A 22,346-nucleotide genomic window follows, 5' to 3' on the forward strand; every position below is an offset into this window, starting at 1 on the left:
GAGAGTTAGGGCCAACAATCACTCCTCAATCATAAATGTAATAGTAAAATTGAATCCTGCGGTCGACTTCTTCGGATTAAGGTGTTCCTATTTTTCATCGATTTTGGTTATAGATACATTTCAAATTTCAAATTCAAATCCACATTCTTCAGCTTTTAATCCCGCTAATGGAGCTATATATATGTGATCGGTGTTACTATCTAATTCTCCACTGCATACGGCTTCTCTCAATTGCGAGTATTAGCTTCAATTTTAGGTTAGTTTTTTATTTTATTTTATCAGCTTTCAGATCTTCTTTTATTTTCGTTTGTACTGTGATAGAATCGTGTATGATAATTTGGTTTAGCAACTGTTTGATAATATTCTCCAGTGAACAATATTGCATGTTGTGGTGTTCGGCTTTTGATTTGTCCCCCATGAATTTCCCCATACCACATTTGTTTCTGTAATCTAAGAGTGCTCTTCTTATTGTATTTTGCAGTAGAGGTTGTTTACAGTTAGAGCGTATAAGCTCTATGTTCGTGGCATATAATGACATTAGTAAATCATATGTTTCGTTCTTATCATATGTTCAACTGCTTACAAATTGGTTTACATACTACACTTTTGGTCCAAAAGATTCCATTCTTCGTGTTGTGGAATCGGTTCTCGAAAAAACAAGATAAAGAAATTGGTTTTGATAGGGTTTGGTAAAAAGGAGAGAAAGTGAGAAAGAAATTTAGTAAAGATCATTACAATGGACTTAGTTGTGGGGGAATTGTTTACTCGAATTAATGCTCCATATTTTCATAAATAAGGGGAGATGTTTTTTCCTCTGAAACCACAAAACCAGTGATCTAATCAAATGACACGTGTCCCAAATCCATCTAATTTATTATATTATATAGAAATATAGAATACAGATAATACCTTATGAATGAATTCACCGTGACAAAAAAAGGTAATTTTGCCACGATTTAAGACACTTAAAGGAGTTTAGCGTCTTAAAATAGGGTGAAATTGCCCTTCCATCATTCTACTTAACCTATATATCAGAGTTCTTTCAAAAAAATTTTGCCCACATCACTTGCTTAAATAAACATTACTAATGAAAACCCTTATAAATAGAGAAGAGTAACTCAAACAAAGCTCCTTAGCAGTTTTGTTAAGTTGCGGTGATGGGTACTTTAACTTGTTTAGTTTTGTTTGTTTATTAACCTTATTTTTTTCATATTTATTAATTTTTCTTTTCTCTTAATATTTAAATGTTACTTGTAGTTTATTATCCAAAATGAAATGGAATAAGTTAAAGTTTTACATGATCTAATTTTATGACTTTAAAAAATTACGATGTGACTTTTCTAAGATTCACGAATATACTGTTATAATGGGAGTCAGGTTGGTCCGTGATGGCCACCCACCACACATTGAACTTAAGGAGCACACCACCGTCACCACCCATATCACGCGTTAATGTTTCGATGCGTTGATAATATCACGCGTTGAAATGTTTTGAAAATCGAACGTTGCACATGCTTTTTGACCGTTATTCAACGGTAATATATTAAAAAAAACCCTTTAAACCTTTTATCTATATATATCTTCATTTTTAACCATTTCATCCACACTAAAACATAAACACATTTCACACAATCTACATCTTTCTCAAATGGAGTTCCCTAAGGATTCGACGTTTCCGATGTCTAGCGATAACGATACCGAGTCGTCTTCCGACAATGAGACGCTAAAATATTTTGTGTCGGTGTATAACGAACTTGATACTAGTTCATCCCGCCCAAAGAAGAAGATGGTAGACCGTGATCGTATACGTGCCAACGAAGTATTAATGAACGATTATTTTGTGGAAAATCCGCTCTACAATGCCAAAACGTTTAAAGATCGGTTTCGTTTACCCAAAGAATTATTTTTAAAGATTGTTTGAGACATCGAAGCAAGCGAGGAATGGTTTCAAGAAGGTTACGATGTGAGGGGCAAACAAAGTTTCACGGCGATACAAAAATGCACGTCCTCCATTCGCCAACTAGCGATAGGTAACCCTCTCGATCAATATGATGAATACCTAGCTATGGCGTCCAGAACTTCCCGTGAATGTTTGCAACTTTTTTGCAATGCGGTCATTAAGTTGTATGGTAAAGAGTTTTTACGTAAACCGACAAGCCACGACATCTCACGTATTTACGCCGCACATGAGGCTAGATGGCATTTTCTCGGGATGCTCGATAGCATCGATTGTACACATATCGAGTGGAAAAATTGTCCAAGAGAGTTGCGAGGGACGTATGTTAGGGGTGACATCAAAAGACCAACCATCATACTAGAAGCGGTGGCGTCAAATGATTTATGGATTTGGCATTCATATTTCGGTGTTCCAGGTTCAAACAACGACATCAATGTGTTGCACACGTCGCCGTTGTTTCAAATCGTAACGGATGGTACCGCACCTTCCTCCATTCTATGTTAACGGACGATATTACAGACGGGGCTTTTTTCTTATAGATGGTATCTACCCGTCATGGTCTGTTTTTGTGAAAGCTCCCTCATTTCCTGTCGAGGCTAAAGAAATCGTGTTAAAAAAATTGCAAAAATCGGCAAGAAAAGATGTTGAGAGGGCTTTTGGTGTTTTAAAGGGTAGATGGGGTATACTACACCGACCGGTTCGTGCGATGAACAAGAAAGCAATACATAGCATAGTATATGCATGTATCATATTGCACAATATGATAATCAAAGAAGACGGACGTGCAATATCTCCGGATTGGGTGCTGGATCCTCCTACAATGTTCAAGTTCCACAAAATATCCAACAAGAATTGCGTGATGAAGAAACTCACTTTCGGTTGAGATACGATTTAATCGAACTAGTAGGTTCTTTAGGTTTGGAGTTTCATGAGTCGGACGAGGAGTAGAGTTTTTTTAGAATTTTTTTTTAAAATTGTAGCCTAGATATTTCTGGTATGTTAAATTGAACTAAATTTTAATGAAATTTATAATTTTAGTGTTTTATTGTTAATTTCTAACTTAAAAAAATTAAAAAAATTTGTGAGTGATGGAATTCTATCACTAGTGATGACCACCGCCACTACAAAATGCTTGTGAGTGATATAATAGTGGCTGATGACATGGCAGGAGTTGATTGGATATTGTGAGTGATGGAATTCTATCACTAGTGACCACCCTCACTTCCCTAATATGTTTCTTTTACTACTTTAGATGTAAAACATACGTACCTTTCATATAAATTTTATTTGAGAAAATTACGAAAATAGCCAAGAGCAGGGTCTAATTACAAAAATAGCCACCTCATGCGTCCTTGGAGTGGCGCATCACAGATTCAAATGCGCGGAATGCGTCTGAAAGTCTTGGGATGCGTCTTTGGAGCGAAACTCAATAGAAAATGGACACATGGCGGCAGACTCCTCCAAGGGGTCAGGCAAACTCTTCCAAGGGGTCAGGCCTGACGCCTTGGATCTCACACTCGGAGGAGTCTGCCTGACTCATTGGAGGAGTCTGTCTGACCCCTTGGAGTAGTCTGTCTGACCCCTTAGAGGAGTCTGCCGCCATGTGTCCAATTTCTATTGGGTTTCGCTCCAAAGACGCATCCCATTGTTTCCAGACGCATCCCGCGCACTTGAATCCGTGATGTGCCACTCCAAGGACGCATGAGGTGGCTATTTTCGTAAGTCAACTCTGGTCTTTGGCTATTTTTGTAATTTTCTCATTTTATTTTGATCTGGAACCAGGGGCGGATCTACCTTATGATAAGGTTAGTCTCCTTGACGCTCCTACGATGGTGTAATTTTAGAAAAAAAAATTGACGTTTTTTCGATTTCGTTACCTTTTTTAAACATTACCTCTATAAAGATTTTTTAGATTTACCACTGTCTGGAACGCTGAAACACGTGAGGGATCCCATTAGCTTTTTATCATGACTTAAACTTTTATTAACACATTTCACTATTGAACCAATATTTACTATTTATTCAAAATTATAAAAAAATGTGTTTATTTTACTTTTGTTATATTTATTAAATTTTACGGGAATGCATTTCGTTTACATCATTGAAAGTGACTACTATACACTGACTCACGAGTTTAGATAACACCATATATACCATTAACATCTAAAAAATAAGTTGAATATGAACACAAGAAACAATATACAAATATTTTTCACACAGCAAACAAACAAACAGTCAATAAAACAGTAATAGTGTAAAACAAAACAATCAAGTAGCCTTAGTAAGCGAGGTAATCTTAACAGACGCACCCAGTGCAACCTGCCCAGTCTCTGCGGTAAATGTATCATACCGTAGAAAAAGCTCCACCAACATCAACCTACAACATAACACCACCAGATCCTTTGCAGGACACTGCTTATTATCCGCAGACGGATTGTCAGTCTCCCTAGCATTCGACCAGTACACATACTTCAACAGCTTCTCACCTTCACCAACAAACCTATCCGCAACAAACTCATCCGGATTCTCAAACACCTTCGGATCCTTTGTAGCGAACGGCTGGTAACCGAAAATAGTCTCTCCTTTTTTGATCTTGAACGCGGAATCGTGACTGTTGATGATGATATCTTCTCTAGCGGTCGCGTACTGGAATGGAACAGGTGGCTCTATTCGCAGTGCTTCGTATACCGCGGATTTAGTTAACGGCATCTTTTCTAAGGTAGAAAAGGTGACATCACCTTCTGTTTTCACAACAGATCTGATCTCTTCTGCTAAGCGGCGGTGTAAAGTTACACCGCCGGTTGAGATCCATTTGATCAGTGACGGAAACAATACTTTCATGCCTCCAAAGGCGTTGAAAGCCGCGAGAAACACCAGGTTATGACATGCTTCTTCTCGCGCGATGCCAGACTTTTCCGCTTCGTCAAGTAATGACGAAGCGGAGTTGTAAACCGCATTGTAAAGCTTTTTGTAACCAGATTTGATTACGAAAAATGGTAACCTAACTGTATGAATAATATCATCGACGAAACTCGGAATGAATTTAAGTCCTGACGTACCTAACGGGGCTAGCTGAAGAGCTAGCCACGTGTTAACGGTCGCGGGGCCTTTAGATTTAAGCTGTGTTTCCGCTGGACGTGTTCCGGTTACCAACCGGAACACAAAGTCAAACGCCATGTTGTCACTATGTTTATTAAAATCAGCAGATCCGTTATCCGAGATCTCATTTTCGAGATTCTCGAATAACTCCGTTAATCCCGTCCGCATGTACGGGATAAACTTCTTATGCGAGTTCGAAATAAACGTTAAGAAAAACGACTTCAACGCGTGGTGATTCGATTCATCCGTATCTAAAAACGCGCACACGCGATAACCGCCGAAGAAGTTAAGTTTTGGCATGTAAGTACCGTCTAGGATGTTCTTCTTTTCGACTTTCGAGTTGTCAAATAAGATGGTGAAGCTTTTGGAGTCGAGTACTGCGACGACTCGTGGATTGGAAGAGATGAATGGACCTGGTGGCATGTTTGTGCGGAAAACTGTGGAGTTGTATTTTTGGATTCGTGTTTTGAAGAACTCATCTTTACCTTGGTTGTAAAAGTAGTCGTAGCGGTCTTTGATCGGGCCGAAGAACGGTACGCCATAGGTTCCGGGGATTTCGCGTAATGTGAGTTCCGGTGAGGGTTCGGGGTGGTCGGAAGGAGAGACCATGATTAAGTTTTGGAGAAATGAACGATACTAATAATAAACCAGGAATGTATAACATGTATATATAGTAGCTAAAGCCTAAAAGTTGTCTTTGTTCAAAATTTTATGGCTCCGTGTTTTTTTTTAATTTCTCTTCAAGTTTTTTTGGAGAGTTACCACTTGCGTTATTTTTTTTAATTTTTTTTTATATAAAATGACTAATATTTTTATTTTTTATTTTTTTATGAGATTGTTAGGATACATTTGTAGAAGATTCGCTGTATACATGTAATTCATACATTATCATGAACGCCAAGTGTACTTATAATCTATATTTATATTATATGTATATGCGTGTTGTGGTGTGTAATCTATATTTATATTATATTTATATGCGTGTTGTGGATTAATGATGAGTTCTGGTTTTGGTAATAAGATATTAAGCTTTAATGTATGCTATCTTTTTTATATATCCGTATTAACATGTTTAAAAAAGTTTTATATAATATACTTTCTATTTTTGAAGCAAGCATAAGGCTATATAGGGTAGATTTCCGTATTAACATGTTTAAAAGAGTTTTATATATATACTTTCTATTTTTGAAGCAAGCATAAGGCTATAGGGTAGAGGAGTACAAAAACTCTATATTTGGAACCGGACCTGATAAAAAAACTCGAAACCAGTTATTTTTAGGCAATAATATACACACACCCCTATAAAGTTATACGGCATGTATAGAATGATTTTGCACAGAAATAAATGCAGTGAAATCTTTTTTTTTTTGTACATGTATACGGGTCGTATAACGGGTCGTATAACATTATACGACCCATATACATGTGTATACGAGCAATATAATGTTATACGGCCAAATGTGTTTATTTTTTGAGGTTTGATCAGTTTTTTTGGGTTTAAGATCTGTACACGGGCCGTATTAGGTTATACGGCCCGTATACATATATATATATATATATATATTTATATATTGTGTAAAACCGAACAACCGTTTAATAAATTTTAGTAATTCTTTAGATAATGTTTTCAGTATCCGGAGTTTGTTGGTTTGTTTGTGGCTAGGGTTCAGAATGGTTGAATGTGGTGATATTAGAACACTGTACACTGCATGTAAACACAGTGGCTTTGTGATGCAAGGATCTTCGAATGTGGTATGTATGTTAAGTACAGATCCTACAGCTGAATTTGGAACAAGAAGTCAAACAATTCGTTCATTATCTGTTGTTGTCTCAATGTACACAACACGCAATCGTTGATGGGCTTTGCAGGCCTGTTCGTAGCTAGGGTTCAGAATGCTTGAATATGGTGATATTAGAAAAGGAAAAACACTACCATAGGTGAACCCTCCAGAAGAAATCACAGGCTGATACATAAACCCTATATGATTCCCCCACCTCGTACGGCACATTCTTTTAGTTTCAATTTTTATTTACTTCATACCCCACCATGTTATCTAAAGAATTACTAAAATTTATTAAACGATTGTTCGGTTTTACACCCGATGATCGTCTATTAACTACCGGATGGAGTACTTTCGTGGTCTAATCATATCAACTATTCACTACATGGAGCAGGTAACGGTTTGTTGGGTTGTTTGTAGCTAGAGTTCAGAATGCTTGAGTATGGTGATATTAAAACAATGTACACTCCTTGTAAACACAGTGGCTTTGTGATGGGAACCACGTATTCGTGTGTTGTAGTTTGGAAAGATGACCGAATACAAACCTGATATTGAAATTTGTGAGCCTTCAAATTATTCTCAGACAATTCCTAACAACTGTCCACGTGAAAGTTAGGGTTTGTTGGGTTGTTTGTAGCTAGGGTTCAGAATGCTTGAAGCATATTATATAACTTTTTAGATGGTGTTTGTAAGGATTAATTACCTTGTATAACTTTGGCTGACATCTATCATTGACATCTATATATGGAATGAGATTCTTCGAGAACTAGAAAAGAAGAAAATACAGAACGAGATTCTTCGAGAATCAGAAAAGGAGAAAATACGGAACGAGATTCTTCGAGAACTAGCAAAAGGAGAAAATACGGAACGAGATTATTCCACTAACTATTCAGCAGTCATTACTTCTTAATGATGAGCAGTTGGTCGATGACATGATAGATAAAATGCGGAAATGTTGAAGTGCAAGAACGAGTATGAAGACAAGTTAAAAATAAGTCAAGAACAAAGAAGAACACTTGAAGAAAAAGCAAGAACTTGGAAGTATTACCTGATTTGCATCTAGATCTTGTTTATTGTCTATGTATTTGTATTCAGTTAATGAACATGCTTTTGTAAACTATGTTTTGTAGCTATATGACACATATGACACATGAACAAACCATCAATGCATGTTGCAAGTTAAATCCACAATAAAAATATAGAGCTGCGGAAACAGATTTAACAAAGTTATATACGTCCCGTATAAAGTTATACGGGTCGTATACAACCTTTTGAATTTTTTATTCGATCGTATACTCAACATACGAGCACTGTTTTATGTCTTGTATACGGGCCGTATAACTTTATACGACCCGTATACAATTAAACAACTTTCTTTGTGAGTAACTTTATTTCACTAGGGGTTCAGATTATTAACTTCATGCGTACGAAAGCTCCTTGAGCCTTGAGGATTTAGAACTATGAACTTTGTTTGAGTTAGTTAATAACTTTTCTTGAAATCAATGGGTAGATAAACAAAGTCATAAGCAGACTTATTACCACCATTATTGAGCTTCATGTTCTCAACTTCACAATGAAGGTTCTGAAAATTGAAGGAAAAGGACTTTGTTATGATTTGGGGAGAATGTTCTGGAAATTGATGGAAAAGGAGAACTAGATTTGTTGAAATTAAAGAAAAGAGTAAAAAAGATGAAATGAGATGTGTTATGTTGGAAACTGAGGTTGAAAATTAGAAGTAAAACATTTAACATCTCATTAACACAAATGCAGTACTTACAATTAACCAACTGTAAAAGAAGGATAAGATATCGACAGTTAGCTCGAAGAAGTTTCTCCCTTGGTAGTTGTTACCATATCCATTATCCCCTTGGTAGTTGTTACCATATCCATTATCCCCTTGGTAGTTGTTACCATATCCATTATCCCTTTGGTAGTTCTTACCATATCCATCATTAGGGTATAGTTATAATTCCCCTAATATCAGGCCCATCGTTTACCATGGAATGCATCCTTAAACTTGATAACAGCAATATGGTGAAATTAGAACACTATACACTGCATGTAAACACAGGGGGCTTTGTGATGATATGTTACAAATTGGGAACCACATATTTGTGTGTTGAAATTTGGAAAGATGACCGAAAAGTGATCTGAATAACCGATACAGCCTATTTGTAACCCAACTAAAATCTCATAACTGTGAATCTCTTCCCTCCAAAACCACCACCTTGTCGGGTATGGTCATCAACATACCACCAAGAGAAGCAGCTAAAAAAGCGGTGAACGGTGAGGAACTCATTTAACATCTCACCTCCCGTTAATCATCATAACCAATAACCAATAACCTTTACCTTTTCACCGTCACTACTGGCTAATTGCAGGAGTAGACGGCCCGTATAAAGTGAGACGGGTCGTATATAACGTTTTTAATTTTTTATTCGATCGTATACTTAACATACGAGAACTGTTTTATGACTTGTATACGGGCCGTATAACGTTTTACGACTTGTATACAATTAACCAACTTTATTTTTTTTAATTAGTATATGTGGAATTGACGAAAACGCAGTAACGTTGAGGATTTAGAACTGCGAACTTTGTTTGCAAGTAAAACATTTAACATCTCATTAACGCAAATGCAATACTTACATTTAACTAGTTGTAAAAGAAAACTGAAACCAGCTTTTGCATTTGTAAACTTGATAGCAACTTCTTGCTTAAGCAATGTTTTGATATGATAGATAAAATGCGGAAATGTTGCATAAATCATTTAGTTTCTGGAATTTGAGAACCGTTGTGTCTAATCATATCAACTATCGCGATAAGTTTCTGTTGAAGTGCAAGAACGAGTATGAAGATAAGTTAAAGATAAGTCAAGAACAAAGAAGAACACTTGAAGAAAAAGCAAGAACTTGGAAGTATTACTTGATTTGTAGTTGGATCTTGTTTGTTGTCTATGTATTTGTCTTCAGTTAATGAACTTTGTTTGTGTTAGTTAAAAACTTTTTTTGAAATAAATGGGTAGATAAACAAAGCCAAGAAGAGTAACGTTACCGATTAGTCCGTTGATAAAAAGCTTAGAAAAGAAGGATGAGATATCGGCAGTTAGCTCGAAGATGTGATTAAGGTAAGCGTGTCATAAAGTTGCATCTGATTTTTAAAACATTTCCCAATGACATAACATTTTAGAAATGGCGACAACTGATGTAGTGAATAGACACAATCTAATTGTGTTTATAAGGTTTGTAAAAAGTTTGTGGCTAATTGTACTGGATCTTGTTTGTTATCTATGTATTTGTATTAAGTCAATGAACACTGTACATTGCATGTAAATACATTCGTCTTGTACACACCGAGACCACTTTGTTAATTTTAATGAAGCAACGAAGATTGAAGGTGCCAAACAGAAACTAAATAAATTATGCAACATATCCATATCACCTTGGTAGTTGTCACCATATGAAACATGATAAAAGCGCTTCTCTAGACAAATGTCGATGAAAGTTGATTGGAACACGCCGCTTAAATCGGAGGATGAGTTAATTCAATTGTGAAATAGATAAGAAGGATGAGATCGGAACACGACAAAATTAACCAACCTTCTTCAACACTCGCGGTACAACAGAGAATTGCAAACCGCAACCGTTTTTTACTATGGGAACGGTGGCTATGGGAAATACAAACCGCAACTTTGGTACTTCTTACCATATCCATCATTAGGGTATAGTTATAATTCCCCTAATATCAGGCCCATTGTTTACCATGGAATGCATCCTTTAACTTGATAGCAGCAATATGGTGATATTAGAACACTATACACTGCATGTAAACACAGGGGGCTTTGTGATGATATGTTACAAATTGGGAATCACATATTTGTGTGTTGATGTTTGGAAAGATGACCGAAAAGTGATCTGAATAACCGATACAGCCTATTTGTAACCCAACTAAAATCTCGTAACTGTGAATCTCTTCCCTCCAAAACCACCACCTTGTCGCGTATGATCATCAACATACCACCAAGAGAAGCAGCTAAAAAAGCGGTGAACGGTGAGGAACTCATTTAACATCTCACCTCCCTTTAATCATCATAACCAATAACCAATAAGCTTCACCTTTCACCATCACTGCTGGCTAATTGCAGGTGTAGACGGCCCGTATAAAGTGAGACGGGTCGTATACAACGTTTTTAATTTTTTATTCGATCGTATACTTAACATACGAGAACTGTTTTATGACTTGTATACGGGCCGTATAACATTATACGACTCGTATACAATTAACCAACTTTATTTTTTTAATTAGTATATGTGGAATTGACGAAAACGCAGTAACGTTGAGGATTTAGAACTGCGAACTTTGTTTGCAAGTAAAACATTTAACATCTCATTAACGCAAATGCAATACTTACATTTAACTAGTTGTAAAAGAAAACTGAAACCAGCTTTTGCATTTGTAAACTTGATAGCAACTTCTTGCTTAAACAATGTTTTTATATGATAGATAAAATGCGGAAAAGTTGCATAAATCATTTAGTTTCTGGAATTTGAGAACCATTGTGTCTAATCATATCAACTATCGCGATAAGTTTCTGTTGAAGTGCAAGAACGAGTATGAAGATAAGTTAAAGATAAGTCAAGAACAAAGAAGAACACTTGAAGAAAAAGCAAGAACTTGGAAGTATTACCCGATTTGTAGCTGGATCTTGTTTGTTGTCTATGTATTTGTCTTCAGTCAATGAACTTTGTTTGAGTTAGTTAAAAACTTTTTTTGAAATAAATGGGTAGATAAACAAAGCCAAGAAGAGTAATGTTACCGATCAGTCCGTTCATAAAAATCTTAGAAAAGAAGGATGAGATATTGGCAGTTAGCTCGAAGATGTGATTAAGGTAAGCGTGTCATAAAGTTGCATCTGATTTTTAAAACATCTCCCAATGACATAACATTTTAGAAATGGCGAAAACTGATGTAGTGAATAGACACAATCTAATTGTGTTTGTATGCTTTGTAACAAGTTTGTGGCTAATTGTACTGGATCTTGTTTGTTATCTATGTATTTGTATTAAGTCAATGAACACTGTACATTGCATGTAAACACATTCGTCTTGTACACACCGAGACCACTTTGTTAATTTTAACGAAGCAACGAAGATTGAAGGTGCCAAACAAAAACTAAATAAATTATACAACATATCCATATCCCCTTGGTAGTTGTTACCATATGACACATGATAAAAGCGCTTCTCTAGACAAATGTTGATAAACGTTGATTGGAACACACCGCTTAAATCGGAGGATGAGTTAATTCGATTGTAAAATAGATAAGAAGGATGCGATCGGAACACGACAAAATTAACCAACCTTCTTCAACACTCGCGGTACAACAGAGAATTGCAAACCGCAACCGTTTTTTACTATGGGAATGGTGGCTATGGGAAATACAAACCGCAATCGCTTGTCATTATGGGAATGGTGGTTATGGGAAACATAAGTTTTCTCTTTGAGCTTGATGGATGTCCATTATCTTAACGCTTCTCCTTACATTACTGATCTGGAATTGGAGAACCATTGTGTATTTGCTTACTGATTGTTGAAAAGATTTGTTGAAATCGAAGAAAAGAGTAAAAAAGATGAAATGAGGCGTGTTAACGCAAATGGAATACTTACAATTAACCAACATACATTGATTGTGGATTTAACTTGCAACATACATCAAAGCTTCATGCAACCGAGACCGCTTTGTTAATTTTAATGAAGCAACAAAGATTGAAGGTGACAAACAGAAACTAAATGAATTATGCAACATATCCATATCCCCTTGGTAGTTGTTACCATATCCATTGATGTCCAATTGACGAACACGAATGTGTGAAATGGGATTTATTTAAAAGTAAAAGAAAATTGAAACCAGTTTTCCTTGATAGCGGAAGCCGTTCGATTTGATGGTTCTAAACACTACATAGACTGGCAGATCAAATGGTCGTTATTGACGCAGACTCTTGATAATCATTGTGAACTTGAGAACATGAAGCTCAAACAAACCACCAAACTAGGACATCAACATCAATTGATGTCCAATTGATGAACACGAATGTGTGAAATGGGATTTATTTAAAAGTAAAAAGAAAACTGAAACTCGTTTTCCTTGATAGCAGAAGTCGTTCGATTTGATAGTTCTGAACACTATATAGACTGCTAGATCGAAACCCAAATGTGTTAATATTAACTCATAAAAAAAATTCCTATCTATACGGGTCGCATACCATTATACGGTCCGTATAAAGATATCGTATACGTTGTATACGACCAAAGTTTGTTTTAACATGGTGCATATGGGCCGTATAAGGTTATACGGCCCGTATGGAATAATATAAAATGACAAAGACTGCGCCCACAGACTTTGTCAATTTATTTTATTTTATATGGTCCGTATAACCTTATACAGGCCGTATACACCATGTTAAAACAAGATTTTACCATGTGTTAATATTAACACCCTTATTTTTTTACCCGGGTATTGTATACCAGTAACCGAACTCGACCCTACCCGTAGGGTATGGATAGGGTATACATTTTGAACTCAAGGCATGTTTGGCTAAGCTTTTTGAAACAACTTATTGACTTATTGGCTTTTCGAAAAGTCATAAACTCCAAAATGATGTTTAGCAATGAGGGTGTATGTGAGGGGAAAAGAGACTTTTCCAAAAAGTCACTCCATACTAACTTTTCCAAAAAGTCAATAAGGAGTTTTATAAGCACTCCCAAACACCCTCTCAATACCCGTAACCGAAACCGTACGCGATTTATACCCGAAAATACCCAGAACCGGTCATACCCTATACCCGATACCGGTTTTTTTAATACCCGATAGAATACCCAAATTTTTAAGGTAAATTTTTATGTTTACTTTGCAACTTTAATATTTAAGTGTTTTAAAAATGCATATTATGAAATAAATAATTTGTATTTGAGTGAATTTATGTTATTGTAATTTGTTTCTAATTACTTTTACAAACCAAATTTAATTTCTAAACGCATTTATTTTTATGTAAATTTAAAAAAACATTTTTTTTAAAATCGGGTATTAATACTCGGATCTATACCCGGTTCCAATATCCGTTTACACTCGAACCCGATTATACCCTACCTAGGTACATAGGGTATGACTTTTCTTTTCAATACCCGTACCCGAACCCTACTCGGTTTCTCTTAATACTCGATTTTCCAATACCCAATCATACCCGGAACCGGGTATTAACAAAAACCCGATTTGTGCACCTCTACTATAGGGCGTGGTCAGGACCCTCATGGTTATCATGACCCTCCACGTTAGCGTCATGTCAGCCACTTTTAATCCATCATCCAAAACCACTACCCTAAGGGTGTGGTCATGACCCAAACCACTATTTTTGTTTTTTAATTTATTTTTGTGAAAAGGAAAAGGATATATTGAAAAAGTAAAGGAGGTCCATGGTTGCCATGGTTTAATCCATGCCAACTATGGTGGATGAGACAAGGGGGTAGTGCAGCAATCCATTAATGGTCCTATATGGCATGATGACCCAACCAATACCCCCCCACACCCTTTAGCCTAATGGTATATGATTATGTATCAGTACGTAATTACGTAACAATAGTTGACTATATATTATTACGTGATTTTGAATATACATTACGTGATTACGTGATTTCATTATAATATTTTATGTAAAACCTCATTGAGTGATTACGTAATTAGTAATTACGTAACATTAGCCAATCAACCTATAATAAGTACACAATGCTGTATATTAGAGATTTAATCACGTAATAAATCACAAATGATTATGTTCTTATAAGCATAATTGTAATTATATCAAATATAACAAATCATATTGAATGTGTAATCGCGTAATGAATTTATATTGAATGTGTAATCACGTAATGAGGTATGTTTAACGTGTAATCACGTAATAATTTATATTGAATGTTTAATCACAAATCCTGTAAAAAAATTAAGAAAACCTTAGCAATAGTCTGCTCGAACTAAAGAGATCGAAATGCTTGTTAATACGGTGTATTTTTATTAAATATTAACGTATGAAAAAATTATATCCTTTTGAAAATTAACGGGGGAAGGAGTTCAAGTGAGAAAATACCATAATACCTTTTCTCTATTTACCAAAATGTCATCGCTTTATTTTTAATCATTGATCAATGGACATCAACGGATCACCTTCTTCCGTATACTTCGTATGCAGTTTCATTCTTGTATAGTATCCGACCTCTACCTACATAAAGACTGATTATAGTAAAACGGAGTTTTATTTTTTTTACTTATAAAAAAGTGTGTAAATGCTTGTGTTAATTGTAGAGGAATGTTACTTGTGTAAGTTAAGTACGTTTATTGCAACAATATAAGGATGAGCATGGTACGGTACTATATCGAAAATATTGGTATCGAAAATGTTTGATACGGTACGGTACCGGTATTTGAGGGTAAAAAACGGTATTTTACCAAATTGGTACGAAACAAAAAGTATCGGTGTCAAAAAAGTCAAAAAGTGAATACCAAATCAGTACCGGTACTAAGTATCATATACTCATCCCTACATCAATATAGGGAAAATTTTGAACACACCATGTAAGATGTTAGATTTACTATAATAATGTAGAAAGGGTATATCCATAGTCAAAAACTTATTACAAAAATGAATTAGATGTGTAAGTTGAAAATACAATTGTTTTCACACATTGCATATAATAAAAATTCATTGTAAAAACTGAAAAGGAGAACGTTTGATACACTATTATATTGAGTTACATACTGTAATAACAAGATAGACATACCATAAAATATTACATCCAAGTTAAAAGGAAAAGAATAAAACATATTAAGAGTAATGTTAAATCGAAGAGAATGATATTTTGTATGTTTGTTATAATATCTACACTATTTAAAAAATCCTGTTATTATCTTAGTGTGTGTATATGTGTGTGAGTGGGTGGGTGAGGTTGAGGTTATGTTTTAGCATTTGATAACACGTGTATTAATAGGGTGGTGGTCCATTGGAAAAGGCAAAAGCAAAACCTTTAAATATCTTAGACCGCCTGTAATGGAGCATTTTTTTTTAAATTTCACCAAACACACCAAAAAACGCCCGGCCTCCGCCCCCTAGGGCGTTATTGGGCAGTATTCGCAAAAAAAGGGCCACCGGCGTTTTTTAAAAAAACGCCTAAACTTGATTTCTTTGCCCAATAGAACCTTGCCATGTGTGTATACTTAGTTTTAATTAAAAAAAAACAAAAGAAATTAGTTTTAATTAGATTTTGGCAATGGTTTTTCTTGAAGTTTATAAGTTGCAGGTGGTTGTTGTGGGTGAAAGGAAGAAGGTGAACTTTCATTTCAGTCCCTGCATTTTGAGTGTATACAAAAAAAAAAGGATTTAAACTTTAAAAATCCTTAAAAAAGGATTTTGCATTTCAGTCTCTAAAGTTTTAATTACTTTCAATTAGATTTTGGCAATGTATTTTTTTTACTTCACTACTACAAAATAGAGCATAAGACGGGGTGAAATGGGTTTTAAGACGGTGTTTTCAACACCGTCTTAAACCACACTGGTTTAAAATCATACCTTTTTAGACGGTGTTCAGTTTGAACACCGGCTTAAAATTCATGACTTATTAGACGGTGTTCAGAGTTTGAACACCGGCTTATACCTCAAGTCCTATTTTGAACACCGGCTTATTAGACGGTGTTCAGAGTTTGAACACCGGCTTATACCTCAAGTCTTATTAGACGGGCTTATACCTCAAGTCTTATTAGACGGTGTTTAGTGAACATTTTCCAGAAATACATTTGCTAGAAATACATTTGCTTGCTGGAAAAAAAAACATATACAAGGTTTTCCAGGAAATACATCAAGCTATATACATACACCAATGGAACATTTTCAAATCAAACCAGAATAATACATATTCAAATCAAAAATAAACCCGTAGACATCCAATTCGGAAATAAACCGTCAAATTACAATCATTTGTGAATACATAACAAGCTACGTTATATTGCATAAATAAACTACATACGCTAATCTAACGAAATACCTAACTCCCTAAAAAACTTCGGCATCAACGTCATCAACAAAACATCTATCTCATTATCCGTTGCCTCTCTCGTGTCGTGCCACATCTAAAATAAAAATAGATAGAAAGAGTTATTACAAATATTATAGACTAAATCTAAAGGCAAAGAGAAAAATCGGTAATAACATCGGCAATAAAGCTTTGTATATATTTACATGTTATATACATCTGAACCTTCTAAGTTTAAAAAAAAAATAAACAGTTAAGTAATAAATTGATAAACAAGTATATTTTACTTACTTCATCGGGAAACTGGTTTTGATACAAATTGACAAAGTCAAACATATGTTGGAGAACCATGTAGCCGCATTCCCATCCACCCTTTTGTTGCTTACACTGTAAATAAATTAACAAATTATTATTTAAAAGTAAAAAAAATCAAACAACTTAGAAATAGCAAACACACATACATCAACCATTGTGTAGTTGAACTCGGATCCTAAGGCGGTAGCAATTAGGCTTGAAAGACGATAGTTAGAAGCATTCTTTTCGCCTTTTATCTTTGTTGAATCCAAAATATACACATGTCTTGTGTGTTGGGCGATGATGAACAAAGACCAATGGTCGCTACAAAATTAGCGTTATAGAATAGTTATGTGAATCATAGTAATAAAATAAAAGAAAGTTAACTAAAAGAAACTTACTCAGCCAAATGCGGTGCAAGAATGAAATCTTTATCGATATGATGAGTCGCTAAACTTAAAATGTGATCTTCAACCTCTCTAGGATTTCTTTTGCACATATCACCTGTGATTGTGTTCACATTTAAAAAGGCGCATCGGTTGCCTTTTTTATCCTTTGACTCCTTATAAAAGTACCTGAAAACAAGAATAAAATATATAATAAAACTTAATAAATTCAGTTATATCTATACAATATTATAGTGATAACAACTTACCATGTAAACCAAAACACAATGGTGAGATCAACCCAGTCTTTGACAAATAATGCTAACATTGATTCAACCTCAATATAGGTACCACTTTTGCTAGGAAACATATTCTCAGGAGCAGCTGAATATGGAAGTGTAGTAGCCCAGTCGTTCCCGATGTATCCACCTAGTCGACCAACCATCTTCTTATGCCATTCGGGTCTTAGTTCGATCAATTGCAAATGCAACTTCACTTTTTCGGCTTGTCTTTCTTGATATGTCAATTTAGCTTGAACCTGTTTTCGTTTGCCTTTGGACTTGTTTTTTGTTGCCATAGCTTTTTTCGGCTTTGGTTGTTCCGTTTGGGACTTTTGAACAACAGGCTTCATAACCTAAAATATCAAACAATCCGTTTCAACTATTAAAATGACACTCACAATTCCTTTAATTACAATAATACGCTTTTCAGCTACTAAAACATTAAATTAAAGATACTATCAAATTTTAAGTTAGAGAAAGATGGAGATAAATTAGCAACTGATTTGTTTTACTTTTCCTAAAACACCCTTTTCAGCTATTAAAATGTCACTCACAATTTCTTTAATTACAATAATGCCATTATTAACTTAAACCATTGATCAATTAATCTTGATCACTTCTTAAAATTCTGAAAAACTTTATGAGTTCTGAAATGTTCTCCATCCTATATAGCACACAACTAAGATTAAATAATTGATTACCATTTGTTGTTCAACATCTTGATTTTGAGGGCATTCAGACGCATTCATTGTGTCCAAAAATCCATCGGGTAGTAAAATATCATCAGTCAAAAAATCATTAATTCCTGACTGAATAGGAACATCCGAGGAAAGCTGCATCTATAATGATAAACCATTGTTATAATATAAAACAAATAATAACTAAAGTGATATAAACTACCTTTGGTATATATGGATCAACAGTCGATGTCAAATTACACGTGCGTGTTTGGGGTGGGGTTTGAAGTTCTTTAGATGTACGGTGAGTTTGTGCATCCAAAATCTACAATTAATATAAATATTATATAGTAAATGGTAATATAATAAAAAATAAAGTAATATATAATTTGTTTATCAACTAAATATACCTTAATTGCCTTTCTCGGCCACTGAATAAACTTTCTTAAAGTTTGGTTCATCAATAGCATTTTACCTTCTATACAAGTCTCGTCAGGAACCGGAATACCCATAAATGCCGGAAGAACATGATCGACTTGTACCTTCACGCAATGCTCATGCATGCGAAGGTCGTCATCCAAGTATCGATCAGAACTAGGATATACAAGACCGTAGGCTATGGGTAAATCAGCACTCATCTCACCGAACCACCATAATAATTCACAACGGGATAAATTCTGCAAAACCATACAATATTTAAATAAACAAATATATGTACACATTGATATTATTTAAAGGCACTATATATATATATCACCTCAATATCTGGATATATCGCATGTGATGCACCCGAACCGCAACTGGAGCTAAGAAATCCCGGGCTCGCGTCTACACATTGACTTTTTCGACCCACGTGCATACTCGGGCTCACCTCCACCTTTTCCATAGCACGGCTGAAAAAGGTCCTTTAACTTGTGTATAACCTACAAACTCAAGATATAACATTACATTATTATATATACATGGGTTTTTAATCCATTTGTTTAATGCATGAATATTTCATATAATCCATTTGTTCTTTCAAAAAACCGAATTATACCCCAGCAAAAGGGGTAAATTGTGCATCATGTGACATGATTTTAATAGTTTGGTTGAAGTTAAATAACGTAATAACATGTTGTTAGAAACAAGACTAGTAACGTTTTAAATATGTTTATGATTAAAAGACTAGTAACGTTTTAAGTGAAGTTGAAAAGTAGAAGTGACAGAAAGAAGATATAAAACTTTGATCAAAAGACTGCTAGTGTTGTATATCCTTTGGACAATAACAGAAAATAAAAATACTTGTACTTGAAGATCTGTAAATCTAAAACTTTCTATATTCTACAAAAAAAAAGGTAAAATAAATTGAATAACAAGGATATTTAGTTTAGCTTCGATAAACACAGCCAAATCATAAGTAGAAAGGGTATAATTTTTCGTTTTAACCAAATATGAAATATCACATATCATTTGCTTATAAGTTATAATTTTTTATTATAGATTATACATATATACATTACCTATTGTGCTTGAAACGCCCCGTGTTCGGCCCCCATGCTCAGGTCCAAAAACTTTAGTTATAGGATCTTCTTTTCCTTGGCCATAAGTTCCGTCAAGTTTCATTTCTTTCTCCGCATCAATCTATATACAACCAAAAATATAAATCTTAAAAATTCGACAAATTTTATACATAAAAACAAATATATATTTGTACTTACCAAACTAGTGATTGTTTTTTCATATTTTTTGGTATCATAAGTGTCGGTTTTGGGGTCTTTTTTTACTCTAGCGGCCATTAATAGTTAACGATGATCATTCATGTCATTAAATTGTGAACTGGCATTCACGATCGGGGGCCATATCTTGTGAAAATCTTCCTTCACTTTCCTATATCCCGAACGTCCGGTACGAGATGGGACTTTGATAAGTTTTGCACCTTTACTTGCCCTGTCACTTTTTTTCTACAAATAAATCAACAAACTATATTATTAAGCTTTAAAATTATATTACAAAAATAATATTGTAAATTATAGAAAATAATTAACATATACCTTGGCTTTCTCGGTAGACTTCATTGCAACAAAATCTTCCCACTTTGTTGGATCGAAATAAGTATACCTTAAACAAGGATTTACGTTTGTCTCTAAGTATTTTCTCCAAAGTTGCTTACTTATAAAATTTGTACGCATCGTTTTAGCTCTATATATGGTATGCTTCTTCGGTTTATTGTTACTAATATGCCATGCCTCCTTAATATTTGCAAAAAAAAAAAAAATAGTTAAACATATATATTAATTATCATGTATTTAATACATCTAAAGGTTTACATTATACGTGACAAAATACCTTAATGTGCAACCATAAGTCTACCCGAGTGACGAGATTGAGGAACACCAATACTTTTGACACCATTCAAATAACCTGTGGATAAGTCAAGCATTGCATTGTTAATTATACGTAATAAAACTAATATATTATAAATGTTATGATATTATTACCTGTGCAGAACTCATTCACTTCTTCGGAAGTATATCCTTCAACAATGCTACCCTCAGGCCGACTACGATTTTTTACATAACCTTTTAAGAAACCCATGTATCTTTCAAAAGGGTACATGTAGCGTAGAAATACAGGACCACAAGCCTGAATTTCTCTTACAATATGGATTACCAGGTGAACCATCACATCAAAAAACGACGGCGGAAAATACATCTCAAGTTCACAGAGCGTGACGATTATTTCTTTTTGCAAACTTTCAAGTGATTATGGATCAATTACTTTCGAATGAATTGTGTTGAAAAACAAACAAAGCTTTGTGATTGTATGTCGGATTTTATCTGGTAATGATCCACGGATTGCAATAGGAATCATATGTGTCATCAAAACATGACAATCATGAGACTTCATACCAAGCAATTTAGAATCTTTCAATGACACCAACCTTTTAATGTTTGCTGAATAGCTGGATGGAACTTTAATACCGTGTAAACATTCACAAAACATTCTTTTTTCCTTGTTTGACATTGTGTAGCATGCTGGTGGTAGAAAAAAACCTTTAGGGTGCGGAACAGGATGAAGCCCTTCACGTATTCCCATTTCTTGCATGTCTTTACGGACATTGATCCCATCTTTAGTTTTCCCGGGAATGTTTAACAATAATCCAAGCAGGCTTTCACATACATTTTTCTCAATATGCATGACATCTAAGTAGTGTCTAACTTGTAAATGCTCCCAGTAAGGCAAATCCCAAAAGACAGACTTTTTTTTCCAAATGTTGGATGGTTCAGGATGAGTTTTTTTCCCCTTTGTTTTTTTCCCTTTTGTTTTTTTCCCCTGAGTTTTTTTCCCCAACACGACATTTAATTATCTTACTCGTGAAAATGCATCAAATTCTTCCCTTACTTTTCCATGCTCAATTTTTCCATCAAACTCCACTGTTCTGTTCCGATAATCGTGATTTTCCGGAAGGAATCTTCGATGTCCCATGTACACGGTTTTTCTACAATTACTTAACCATATTGAACTTGTGTCATCTTCACAAATAGGACAAGCTAGTCTACCTTTCGTACTATATCCTGACAAATTACCATACGCATACGCTGGAAAATCACTGATGGTGCAAAATATCATGGCACGCAAATCAAAATATTCTTTCTTATAAGAATCATACACGTTAACACCTGGGTTCCATAGAGTTTTAAGGTCATCTATCAGTGGAGACAAATAAACATCAATGTCATTACCAGGTTGTTTCGGCCCTTGAATCAACAACGACATCATTATGCATTTTTTTTTCATGCATAACCACGGTGGAA

General features: G+C 34.8%; 2 protein-coding genes across 2 annotated transcripts; both read right to left on the bottom strand.

The window, feature by feature from the left end:
* Positions 1-4,090: 4,090 nt before the first annotated feature.
* LOC110886090 (allene oxide synthase 3) lies at positions 4,091-5,705 on the bottom strand. Its single transcript, XM_022133848.2, has one exon. It carries the CDS (start codon positions 5,663-5,665, stop codon positions 4,226-4,228), a length of 1,440 nt encoding a protein of 479 aa, XP_021989540.1. The 5' UTR covers positions 5,666-5,705; the 3' UTR covers positions 4,091-4,225.
* An 11,102-nt stretch (positions 5,706-16,807) lies between these two features.
* On the bottom strand, positions 16,808-17,761 carry LOC110883002. Its single transcript, XM_022130868.2, has 4 exons — positions 17,607-17,761; positions 17,373-17,529; positions 17,203-17,298; positions 16,808-17,008 (listed from the first exon to the last, which is right to left on the bottom strand). Exons 1-4 carry the CDS (start codon positions 17,702-17,704, stop codon positions 16,907-16,909), a joined length of 453 nt encoding a protein of 150 aa, XP_021986560.1. The 5' UTR covers positions 17,705-17,761; the 3' UTR covers positions 16,808-16,906.
* Positions 17,762-22,346: the final 4,585 nt, after the last annotated feature.

Source organism: Helianthus annuus, chromosome 10 (genome assembly GCF_002127325.2).
Source record: "Helianthus annuus cultivar XRQ/B chromosome 10, HanXRQr2.0-SUNRISE, whole genome shotgun sequence".
NCBI lineage: Eukaryota > Viridiplantae > Streptophyta > Magnoliopsida > Asterales > Asteraceae > Helianthus > Helianthus annuus.